Below are 12,619 nucleotides of genomic sequence, written 5' to 3'. Positions count from 1 at the left end.
AAACCTATGCACACTTACCTGAGAACGTGAATATGCGGCTAAGGGTAAAAAAAAAAAAGGCCAATAATACAACAGAAGTCTAAATTAAGACTGGGGAAGGAAAAACTGAAACAAAATTTGGAACCTCCGAGTCAAACCATCACAATTTGTGGGACAAGCCTAGCTGCTCAGTTGTGTATGCATCTACTCGGAACTAAGCCCCATTGGAGGGTTTTTTTTGGGGGGGGGTTACTCTCAGTTAAGTGTGTATATAGAACTGTAGCTTAAGTCTATAGTCATTAAAAAAATTATTATTATTATTAAGTAGGATAGTACAAAACAAAAAAAGCAAGGCAAACAACAAAATATAAACAACAAAAAGAAAAGTTAAAATAACAACAGTGCAATAAAAATAGTGGGGAAGCCACATTAAGATTAAACCAGGGGTAGACAATGTGGCCACCTCCAAATTCTCTTAAGCCACAAATCCCATAATTCCTGGCTACTGAACATGCTGACTAGGGTTGTTGCCATGCTGTAGTCCTGCAAAATCTGGAGGGGACAACAGAGGCGGCAAATCTGAGGGACTCCCAGAGTTACAGTGGACATGCTGGCTTGGGTTGATGTGATTTGGAGTCAAACAACACCTGGAGGGCCACAGGTTCCCCATCATATCAGAAAGCAGAAGATTGCCACATGCTGACAAAGTTTATTTGTGACAAATGTCTCTATTGAAAACAGCCGCTGCCAGTTTAATAACCTGCCTTTTTTGGGTTGTGCCCATGTTTGGATGTGTCTGTCACTGAAAGAGATACAGTGGCACATTGCCGCAGAAGATCCAGTGCCTCAGGACAGAAGGGGGCAGAAGGGAGTCGAACAACATATTGAAATGAAACCTGGGCCATCAAGTAATGTAACACGACGCAGCGGACGGCAGCCTCAAACCAAAATAGAAAACATTTTGGAAAGCACTGCAGAAGAGACGGGGTGTGTGTGTGTACTGCTTCTTGGAGCAATGCAGGAAAACATGCTTCATTGAGGCTGTAATTCATCTGAGCCTTTAATTGCGACAGGATATTGTGTGTCACAGAATGTCCCTATTCGAAAGGACTTTCTTGTTTTTACTACTACTGGAAGGGGGGGGCTAGGGGGCGGTGAGAAGTGTGTGACTTGGTATTTTTAGGAAGGGCAAGGGAGGAGAACATAGTGGGAAGTTAGTGTCATTGGAAAGTTAGCAGAATAAGTCCATTTGTTTTCCTACCTCTGTCCCTATTTTCCAGGGACAGGCTCAGAATTACAAAAGCCACCCCAGCTTCTGATTTGATCCTGGAATGTCCCTATTTCCCCAGTTCTGCACCTTGGGGGAAGCCAATGTGTCCCTTGGGGCTGGTCCTCGGCAGCGGCAGCCTCTCCTCCTCCTCCTCCTCACCTGCCCAAGGGAGGAGGCCAGCAGCAGAGACCATGGAGAGGCAACAGGATGCTCCCTCACAGCTGCTGCAGCCATTGACACTCGGGACAAGTGCCGGTTCATCCTTTCCCCCGAGCTTGGTGGCGGCAGCAGCACTCGCGGGGGAAATAGGAACATTCCAGGATCAAATCAGAAGCCGGGGGGGGGGGCTTTCATAATTCCAGGACTGTCTCTGGAAAATTGGGACACTTGGAGGGTAAGTCATTAATAACAGCAGACCAACCTTCTCAGTAGTGGCTCCCTTCTTGGGTAATTCTCTCCCCTGGGAGGCATGCATGGCACCATCACTATCTGCTTTTACATGCCAGGCAAGAAACATGCTTATTCACTTAGGACTTTGGACCTTAGATTTCTGGTTGTCTTTCAGTGGGGTAGGGTTGAATTGGATCTCCCTCTCTCTTTGTGTGTGTGTGTGTGTGTGTGTGTATTATATATGTGTCCTGCTCACCTCTTTCCCCCCTTTCTTCCTCAACAAACGAAATTGATTTGTAAAAATGTTACATGGAAAAAAATATGAGACATTACACTACCTTTGTAAATCAAGAAAATCTTTAATAAAAAAAAATAGATATAGATAAGCATTTTAGGTTATTTTCATGCTTGCTTTTACACCTGTTTTCAGTGTTTTATTCTTGTAAGTCTCTTTGAACAGACAGACGGACAAACAAACACATATGATGGTGGTGCCTTTGCTTGTTGTGGCAGGCATGTGGATAATGGGATATGTCCACTTCTAACCTGATAGCGCCCCTCCAAATTCCCTATCCACACTGTCCTTCCTGGCTCTTCTCCAGGGATCTTCAGACGGTTCCTGGAATTATGGATGGTTGGGAAACTGACACTGCATGAACCCACCTCTGGCCTGTCTGAAGGCAAAGTGATAAATATAGCGATGTCGGGCCGTGAGAGCAATTTTGGAAACATTCAGACAAGGGGCCTCCCCGTGACTGACAGGGACATATTGGCACGTACATTTCTGTCTGTTAAGATCTGGTTATTTTATAACGCTCTATAAACAGGTGATCCTCAGCCTCCCAAGGCAGAAAGATTTCCTTCCGGGCAAGATTCTTCGACTTTCCCCCCTCTCTGGGATTTTTCATGCGATAGGCTGCTTTTTACACGTGAATGACTTCTCGTGGATGAGGTCCTGAATTCTTGTATGGAATCCTGCTGCATGATCTCAGTTGCCTGATGAGAGCAATCGGCTTGCTGGTCTCCTGCTTACATGCTCCGTCTTCTCTGCAGTGTTGGAAAGCAACACTCGTCACCTGGTGGTAGCAGCAGAGCCCCCCACTCCTGCTCAATTTTTCTTTTCTTTTTTAAACTATCGAATCGGCTTGTGTGATGGGATTGCTGGATAATTCCAGGGAGACGGTTCAGTGAAGAGACGTGACCTGCATCATTAGACCAGGAGTTGACTTCCTGACATACTAACCATCTCATATATTTTTTTCCCTTTTCCCCTCTTTTTTTTTTTTTTTTTTTTTTACAAAAACCATGGAAGTGAACGCCACCTCTGGAGGTGCCAAGGACCACCCACTCAACTATCACCAAATGCCAGTAAGTAAGCAACCCCTTAGAGCAATGAGGAATAGATTTTCAGAGGTTCCATCTGTGAGCAGAATTGAACCCATTTTTTCTGCTTTTGATGAGCAGAGCAGAAGGTTTGTCCACACTCTCCTCCTAAGTGTTGGAGGAAGAAAGGGGGAAAGTATGACCATGCATCAAACAAAGCTAGATTCCCACCCCCACCCCCGATGTCAGGAGGAAAAGGCTATCCAGATAATTGAGAATTAGTCAAATAATAATAAGGAAAAAGGTCTGCGTGCATGAATTGGCTCTTTGATGCAAATAATTAACTTGTCAGTCGAAGATGAAAAAGAACCAAGCTCATGAAAAAGTGCTCCATCTGAGTGCTTTTATTAGAACCAAAACATCAGCTCAGAATGGTACATTCAGGACCAGCTCTACAGTTAGGTAGAGTCAGGCGGTTGCCTCAGGTAGCACATACTGGAGGACAGAAAGTGGTGGTGAGGTGCTGGATAACAGAGCTGTGCTGCCCTCAGAGGTGGTGGAGGACACTGTTCAGTTGCCAGTGTTGAAGTGAGATGATAATGATGATGATGATGATTATTATTATTATTTATACCCCACCCATCTGGCTGGGTTTCTCCAGCCACTCTGGGTGGCTTCCAACAAAATATTAAAATACAACAGTCTGTTAAACATTAAAAGCCTCCCTAAACAGGGCTGCCTTCAGATGTCTTCTGAAAGTCTGGTAGTTGTTTTTCTCTTTGACATCTGGTGGGAGGGCGTTCCACAGGGCGGGTGCCACTACTGAGAAGGCCGTCTGCCTGGTTCCCTGTAACTTCACTTCTCGCAGCGAGGGAACCACCAGAAGGCCCTCAGCACTGGACCTCAGTGTCTGGGCTGAACGATGGGGGTGGAGATGCTCCTTCAGGTAGATGAAATGCTAGGCCAACTGGCTTCTGTACATGGAATTAGGAGGGTGCACCATCTTGTCCATCATCTTAGGCATCACAATGTCTTGGGCTGGCCCTGGGTACATGGTTTCCAGGGCACTTGACTGAGAGCAGCTTAGCAGTAACAGTACAACAGTACCTTGCCCCACTTATGGTGGCACTCTTTCATCCAGGGTACATCAGCTCTGGTGTGTATATGCTGTGATGGATACAACACATTGGGTTAGGAGCATTAAAATATGTTATCCATTCCACTTGGGATGCAACTAAAGGAAGGAGTGGTGTGTTTTTTGGAGACAGGGTTGACATAGCAGAGGTGATACCTAAACTAGCTCAGAGCCATTTTGAGAACATGTTATGGGATGGGAGACTTAATGCTGCCTAACTTCCTATATCTCTGGTTGTGAAGTTAGAATGGTTGTGGTGATGTGGAACTCTGAGATCACCCAAACAGGCAAAAGAATAACTTCTGATGCCAAAAGGCAGCCTCTGACTCTTTGCAGATGGCTTTTGCCAATTACCATATTTAGAAAGGAAGGGAATTCCTCTTCCCAAGGTCATATTGGCTAGTTACTGTAGGGTTGTTGTGCTTTCCCCTGCAGGCTCTGACTTGGCTTGCTTCCACACTAGCAATCAGGAACTTGGATAGGCACCTGTCTTTTGCTTGTCTCAAGTGGTTGTCTTGATCAGTGGCGGATGGTCAGAAATATAGCTCTTGTACAGGATACTTGATAGTTCTAGAGCTGGTGTGGGGAAGGTGTTGTCCTCCAGATTCTATTGGACTCCCAACTCCCATCAGCTTTAGCCAACATGGTCAATGATAGGAGATGATGGGAACTGTAGTCCAGAAACACCTGGGGGGAGCACATCTACCCCACCACTGTGCCAAAGGCTGGTTCTCACATGTATTATAAATGCTTGATGACTCACCTCTTGAAGACTCATCATTTCAATGAGTTGCAGGAGTGCTGAGCATGGTCATTGGAGCTCATGCATTGGAGCTCATGCAAGGCAACGTGGGCTTTTTGTCAATGGCAGCTCGTTCAGACATTGAACTCTTCACTAGAGGGACATACGTGTGGGGAACCGGTCTGAAGGTTCTTTGAATCGGATGCACTGTATACTTGTGAAATAAGATCTCACACACCCACACAAGGGGGAACAGATTTAACTTTTAAGCAGTTTTCAAAAATCTATTCCTTAGCTGTGGAGTAATTTTGCTTTGAGTTGATCCTTCGTCAGCAATAGCCCAGAAGGAAAGCTACAGAAGACAACAGTCAGTCTTTGGGCATTTTTATGAGGCCAGATTTCATTTATATGGGAAGGAAACTCTTGCAAAAGCATAGTTAAGAACCATTGATTCAAATGAGAGAGATTAATGCAGCAATTTTATGCACAGTTCCTTGGCAATAAGCCTAATTAGTTAGCTCAGTGATACTTCTCCATTGGCATGCCTAAGATCGTACTATTAATCTGGTGTTTAATTCTCCCACTGAAACTCATGGAAGTGCTTTCAGGGGGGACAGATTGTGCTTTTAATTTCCTGCATTAATTTTTTGCTTTCTCTCTCATGTTATGTGACTCATGCACTGATGATCCATTGATGGACAGGCTGTCCTGTGTGAACCCATTATGTAAGTGACAGGAAAGGCTTTTCCCTGGGTCAGCCTTGGCTAGATGGATCAAATTGTCCTAGCCAAGCTGCTCCATCATCAGGTCTGAAGTGATTGACTGATGGCAAGTTCAGTGTTCAGAAGTAACCTGTAAAAACTCTGGGCGTATTGTTGAACGGTGGACTTCATGAAAAGAGGGCTGAATATGAGATGGACTTGGCAGTTTCAGCTTGGAACTTTTTTGGTCATACAATCAGAGAGCTGGGCCTTAAAGGGCATCTAGTACAACCTCCTGAGGAATGAAGGATATCAAGAGCTGGAGTGCATTGCCCTTCAGACACACATACACATGGAGCTATAATACATCTGAAAAGACAAACATTGATCATGTCACCAGGTTCTCCAGGCAGCAGGAGATCCAGTTAGAGGGGGTGGAGAAACTTGATTCTGATGGCATTTAAAATTATCAGTTTTTTTTAATCACCTCTGCTGTAGCTTTCTACTGCTTCAGGCACACCTTGATGGCAGTTCTTGCTTCTTCTTCTGATCGGGGGTTAGGAATAAAAAGGAAGCACCACACACACAAAAATGAGGTGTGTGGGGGGGTTCAGCTTGAGGAGGTGCTGCTGGAAATATCACTCAAGGAACAATATGCCAAGTAAGAACAAGACAAAATGTTTTTGTCTGCAACAAAATGCTGCTGCTGCTGCTCAGGATTCCAGCCTTCCCATTTGCCCCTGCACTGTTTTTTCCATGTTTTCATCAACATCATCATTCAGTCAAAAGAGAGTCAGCATTCTGTGGCCACTGAGCATGCCTGGTCTTTGTAGGAGGGACTGGGGGTTGCGGTTTCTCCCTGTATGTTTTCACCTAAAAACGTTTGCAATTCTTGCAGATTTTTGAGGTTTCCCAGAGCCTTGTGCTGTTTCTCTTTTGCGTGCTTTGTGCTGCTTTGGCTAAATAAGGAATGGCACTCACAGCATGAAGATTGGAACTAGAAGGAACAAATAGAAATATAGGAAGCGGCCTTGTACAAAACTGGAACATTGGTTTGTCTAGCTCAGTATTTTCTCCAAGAAGTATGGGAAACCTCTGGTTCTCCAGATGCTGCTGGACTACAACTCCTACCAGCCCCAGCAAGCATGGCCGCCTGATCTACAGTGATCAACTGCAGCTATCCATAATAGTTCCACACAAGGGTCTTTCCTAACTCCACCAGGAGATGTGGATAGAAGGAACCATCAATTTTTGTTCTCAGTTTCTTATTTTGCCAGCCTTAAATTCAGTTCACCACATTTTGCAGCAATTTGCATATTAAAAAAATACACTCATGAAAATTCATCAGCATTTTAGTGCAAAGTTTTTTCTATAAGCACATTTTTATATGCAGTTTTGACATATTTTTGCAAGCAACCTCACCATATAATGCACTTTTAAATGTTATTTTCAACAATATATTTAATTTTATGCTTGTTTTCTCCTTAAATTAGCGTTTTTGTAAACATTGCTTACTTGGAGCACTACATTGCAAAGCTTAAGTGTGAAAAGATGGTTGTGTTTCGATTCACATAATGTGTAAACGATAGATTTAGCTTTACATGTGTACTGAATCAAAATTCTCCTCCATCCCTACTTGGTGCCATCTGAGCTATGGACCTTCCCCAAAGGATAGCAAAAATAAGGACAAACCATTTACTCCAAACCATACTCTCGGGGGGGGGGGGAGAGAAGTAAATAAACTGTGCCTTTCTCAGAGGCATACGTAGAGTCCCTCGTGCCCTTGGCAAGGAGCTATATTGCCCCTGCCCCCTGAAAACCACACTTTACTGCAATAGAAATGAGCAATTACTACATTTTACATGACCCAAGTGCTCAAAGCCTCAAAGCATCGAGAGGGAGGGCAAGGTGGAGTAGAAGGACGGGGGAAAATGCATATCTTTGTGCCACGGTGCGAGAAAGACAGAAAGCTTCCCTCCCATTTGATCTTGCTGCAACAGCAATGACACAGGACCACACACATAGAAGTCCTATACCCCATAATTTGATAGGTGATTTTTGCACACCTTGCCCTGGGCTTGCACCCCTGACAAGGGCTGGTTTCGCCAGCCCCTAGGTACTTCTCTGGCCTTTCTGTAACATAAGGAGCAATGATGAGAAAATGGAAAAAACTCCAGCTAGTGAACTCACTGTCATTTATTTTCGGCTAATGGAATATCCTCCTGAAGTGGGGAGAGTGGGGGAGTGGAAGGAAAGACAACAAAAACACTGTTCACATGGTGTGTGTCTGGGGTTTGCTTTGTCATCATTCCAGGGAAATAAGAATGAAGAAGCAGCTCAGCAACACGGCAATGAGGAGGAGGGAAAGAAAGAAGGGGACAAGAAAACCTGGGGCGATATGGCCAAGGGGATGAAAACCTTCATTTGGAATCCTGAGACAAGGCAGTTCATGGGCAGAACAGCTCACAGCTGGGGTAAGTCCAACATCTGAACCCACCCCATCCGAAACGGGAGGCAACCGTAGCAGGATGTGGATAGAGGAATAAATGCAGGAAAGCCTTGCGTTGATATCATTTGCACCTGCTTAGGCTTGGCTACTGTTGGGAATCATGGACTGGTGCCAAAGATGGAGGTAAAGAAATGAAGGTGGTATGAAGGGAAATGGAATTGCAGAGGCTGTTTTGGGAGGCTGTTCCAAGCCATAATGGGCAGTGAAAGAGGCACAGCAGAATCTTGTGAAGAAGCATGAGATCTTTCGACATCTGAGGCTGATGTGGAGTTGAGTCCGTGAAGGTCACGGCAGGGATGTGTCGGGGTTTAAGGGCGATACGAGAAGGGCTTTGAAGTTATATAGCAAGGATGGGGACCCTGAAAACTTTAGGGTGGCCATTTATTTATTCTGCCCCCAAAGGCAAAAAGGACCTAAATCTATGAGCCACGATTTATCCAATGAAGCCAACATTTATCCAATGAAAATAGGGATGTCCCATTCCATAATGATAATTTTACTATTTATACTCCACCTATCTGACTGGGTTTCCCCAGCCATTCTGGGCAGCTTCCAACATATTTAAAAACATAAGAAAACATTAAACAAACTTTCCTATACAGGATTGCCTTCAGATGGCTTGGGTGGGTCAGATAACTCCATACCCTCCAACATTTCTCCAGTGAAAATAGGGATGTCTTAAGGAAAAGCGGGACATTCTGGGATCAAATCAGAAACTGGGATGGCTTCTCTAAATCAGAGATATCCCTGGAAAATAGGGACACTTGGAGGGTCTGGCATTGTACTTCCACTAACAGAGGCAGTATGCCTTTGGGTACCAGTTGCTGGGAATCACAGGTGGGCACAATGCTGTTGCCTTCAAGTTTTGTTTGCAGACTTCCAATGAGCATCTGGTTAGACACCGGGCTCTTCTTATATATATTGTCACAGTCTTCCCCAGTACTTTTTGCACAGTCCTATGTAGATCAACTCAGGGAAAATCCTTTTATGTTTGGAAAGAGGCAAGGTGGACATCCATTTGGTGCTTTGCTTTGGATGGCAATAAATTTTGGGCCAGCACTAGTTATTTGACAAAACCGGGAGTGATCCTGCTTCTTAAAGGAATTATATTAGTGATGATTACCATGTTGAATAGAAGATTGTGATCAGCGATGGCTGGTACCCATTGGAACTGAGTGGAGCAGAAGACAGGGAGGCCAACAGAAGGTGGAGCCAGAACCAATGACAGGCAGGGCCCAGTCATTCTTATTTTGTCCCCATCCTCTTCCCTGCTGAGTTTTACAAGGATTAATGCTAAGACTAAGGAAGAAGGAAGCAAGCAGACAATGCTGCTTCCTGGACTGGTAGGCAAGTTTGGGCTAGCTGAGGCCAGGCCATGCACTTGCCCTAATGAACCAGCCTCTACTGATTCTAGTACCCACATGGGTGGATTCCCAGGCTGCTGCAAGGGGCAGAACTTGGTAGTATGGTACCCAGGTAGTGAAGAGCTCAATTGGCTAGAGTGTGGTGCTGATAGCACCAAAGTTGCAAGTTCAATCCCCATATGGGACAGCTGTATGTTCCTGCATTGCAGGGGGATGGACTAGATCAGCATTTCCCAAACTTGAGTCTCTCCAGCTGTTTTTTTTAACTACAATTCCCATCATCTGTAGCTAGCAGGACCTGTGGTCAGGGTTGATTGGAACTGTAGTCCAAAAACAGCTGGAGACTCAAGTTTGAGAAACACTGGACTAGATGATCCTCAGGGTCCATTCTAGTTCTACAATGCTATGATTTTATTTGCCAGGCTAAAATTTGACACCCACACCCTTGGGGTGCCTTCCCAATGCCAGCTAAGCAAGGCACCGGACTTTGGGAAGGAGGCACAAGGCTTTAGCAGGGTCCTAGAGCCCTCAAGCCTCCTTCCAAAAGCTAGGTAAGCACTAACTAGGTGAGGGGTCAGCAAACTTTCAGCAGGGGGGGTGATCCACTGTCCCTCAGACCTTGTGGGGGGCCGGACTTTATTTTGAAGGGGGGGAAATGAACGAATTCCTATGCCCCACAAATAACCCAGAGATGCATTTTAAATAAAAGGACACATTCTACCCATGTAAAAGCACACTGATTCCCAGACCGTCCCGGGCCTTAGTTTGCCTGCCCATGAACTACTAGGCTTTGGGAAGGAGGCGGAAAGGTAATCCTTTGGCTCCTCCGCCCTTTGCGGTGGAACTGGTTGCACTGCCCTCAATCCACCACCGCTGCTGGTAGTGGGTGTTGGAATTTATGACATCTGTATGACATTTATTTTCTGTTCCCCCAGCCCAAGGCATGCAGGGCAATGAACATTCCCCCCAACATTGCAAAACAACAACAACAACAACCAAAAACCCCACGATCCTCTGAGGTAGATTAGAACAAGCAGTAGAGAATAATCCAATGGCCACCCAGTGATGTTCGTGAAGTGATTAAAAACCAGGACTCCCAGGGTTCATTCTGACACTATCCAGAATGCTACACTGTCTTTCAAGGCAAAATGGTGAATGAGAGAGGGGAAGGGGGAGGGGGGGGGAGAGATAGAATTTGGGTGCAGGTCCCTGATCCGAGGGAATGCCAGAATTAGCACCAATTAGCTTGTCCTCGTGAATTATTTAAAATGATTTAAAATAAATGAAAGAACAATCACAGTTCCTATTGCCTATTGCATTTATGTTTTTCTATGGGGTTTCTCGCCCTCCCCACCCTTGCTGGCCTCACCGCCAAAGCTACTAGCAGGCCCAAATTAAGTTTGCTCTCCTCCCTGCCCGTCCCGGTTTGTTCTCAGACCTAAAAGTTCCTCTCAGCATAAAAGCCTCAGGAACGTGGAGGTGAAAGGGCACATCTGCATTCTCAAAGATTGTCCTGAAACTGGACTTGGGCTTTTCCTGGGAAATAAACACACAGAAATAGGTTGGGTTAGAAGCTTGCTTCAGTATCATTATTATTTCTAAAGCCCCTGGGATTTATTCTCTTGAGACAATCTGTCCATCATCTTAGGTCTCTGGTCAGGACAGAGCCCAAAGGCAAACAGGCATTTCTGTGCTGTATCCACACATCTATTTTTAGTGGGGGGCTGAACACTTGAGTTTTTGAGGCTGGGTCCCTGGTCTCCTGACCCTTTCTCCTTTTGAGGAAGGGTTGTAGCTCAGTTGCGGAGCATCTGCTTTGCATGCAGAAGGTCCCAGGTTCAATACCCAGCAACTCCAGGTAAGACTAGGAGAAAACCCTGATTGGAACCAGTCAGTGCAGACAGTACTGAGCCAGGGGCGTCGCTGGGGAGGGGCGGTGGGGGCGGTACGCCCCCAGTGACAGGGTGAGCAGCGACGGGTGGGGGTGACAAGCGGCGGCCCCTCCCGCCACTCCCATGCGCCGCTGCTCCCTCCGTCACCCGGGAGCAGCAGCACACGGATGGGGTGCTTCCGCCGCTTTTTTCGGCGGGGGGGGGGGTCGACCAGCGAGGGGGGGTCTCACGCTTGTCACCCCCTCCTCGCTGGTCACTACCCCCGCCGAAAAAAACCGGGGGGGGGGGGGCGGGGAAAGCCTGGAAAAAAAGCAGAGCAGGCGCGTTTAAGCGCCGCTCTGCTTCTTTTTCCCCTTTCCGCCGCTTTTTTCAGCGGGGGGGGGGCCCCGACCAGCGAGGTGGGGTGTCACGCTTGTCACCCCCTCCTCGCTGGTCACCACCCCCCGCCGAAAAAAAGCCTCGGAAAGGGGGAAATCCCCCCTTTCTGCATACACGTGCGTCGTGACGTCATGATGACGTCACGACACACGCGTCGTGCCCCTCCCCCAGGGGGGTGCCTCTGCGCTGCCGCCGCCCCCAGCAGCGCAGAGGCTAGCGACGCCACTGTACTGAGCTACACACACTACACCTGATCTTAGCCAACAAGCTAAATGGATGCAATTGTCTGATTGAGTATAAGGCACCTTCCTGTATTTTAAAGAACTTATTTTTAAGAAATTTGCTGACATGCGGCAAGGCATAGGGGCAGTAAGATCCCCGTCACTACCATTTTAATTTGCCCAGAGGAACTGGGTACTTTACACCTGTATGCAAATTTGTGGCATGGGATTGTGCATATAATCCTTTAAGTACTTAGCAAACCCCCTGGTAACATCAGGGAAAAGCATTTCATGCCATGCACCCCAAATTATTTTCTTCCACATGGCTTAGGTTTGCTAAGCAAATGTGCTTCGAGTACTACCTGATCCATATTAATAGCAATGGTAATTTAGAATTACCATCATTATTATTATCACCTCTCAGTTACCAACCTACTTCCATGCCTAGTGGGGAAACATTATTATATACAGTATTATATATTTTCCATTTTATGCTTCTCCTTCTCCCACCCACAACAACCCTGCGAGGGAGGGAGGTTAGGTAAAGAAGTAGAAACAGCTTCAGGCACCTAGGGAGCTTTATGGTTGAGTGGGGATTTGAACCTAGGTCTCCAAGGTCCTGGTCCAATACTCTAACCACTACACACTACAGTAGCTCTGGAAACAGGAAATGCAGCACCCTCATTACCTTAAACATATACCTATCGATCTGTCT

General features: G+C 46.1%; 1 protein-coding gene across 2 annotated transcripts in view; it reads left to right on the top strand.

Moving 5' to 3' along the window:
- Nucleotides 1-12,619, top strand: part of ATP1B4 (ATPase Na+/K+ transporting family member beta 4) — a 40,064-nt gene that overhangs the window by 19,085 nt on the left and 8,360 nt on the right. The window contains exons 2-3 of one of the 2 annotated variants that reach the window (XM_033137965.1): nucleotides 2,952-3,007; nucleotides 7,855-8,014. In XM_033137965.1, the coding sequence (XP_032993856.1) occupies nucleotides 3,002-3,007; nucleotides 7,855-8,014 (166 nt within the window). In that variant the 5' untranslated portion in view covers nucleotides 2,952-3,001. Of the gene's footprint in view, nucleotides 1-2,520; nucleotides 3,008-7,854; nucleotides 8,015-12,619 lie in introns of those variants that run through there. The other variant, XM_033137964.1, reaches the window with a different exon arrangement.

Source organism: Lacerta agilis, chromosome Z (assembly GCF_009819535.1).
Source record: "Lacerta agilis isolate rLacAgi1 chromosome Z, rLacAgi1.pri, whole genome shotgun sequence".
NCBI lineage: Eukaryota > Metazoa > Chordata > Lepidosauria > Squamata > Lacertidae > Lacerta > Lacerta agilis.
The sequence above is the reverse complement of the archived record's forward strand: the minus strand, read 5'-3'. Positions and strand labels throughout refer to the sequence as shown.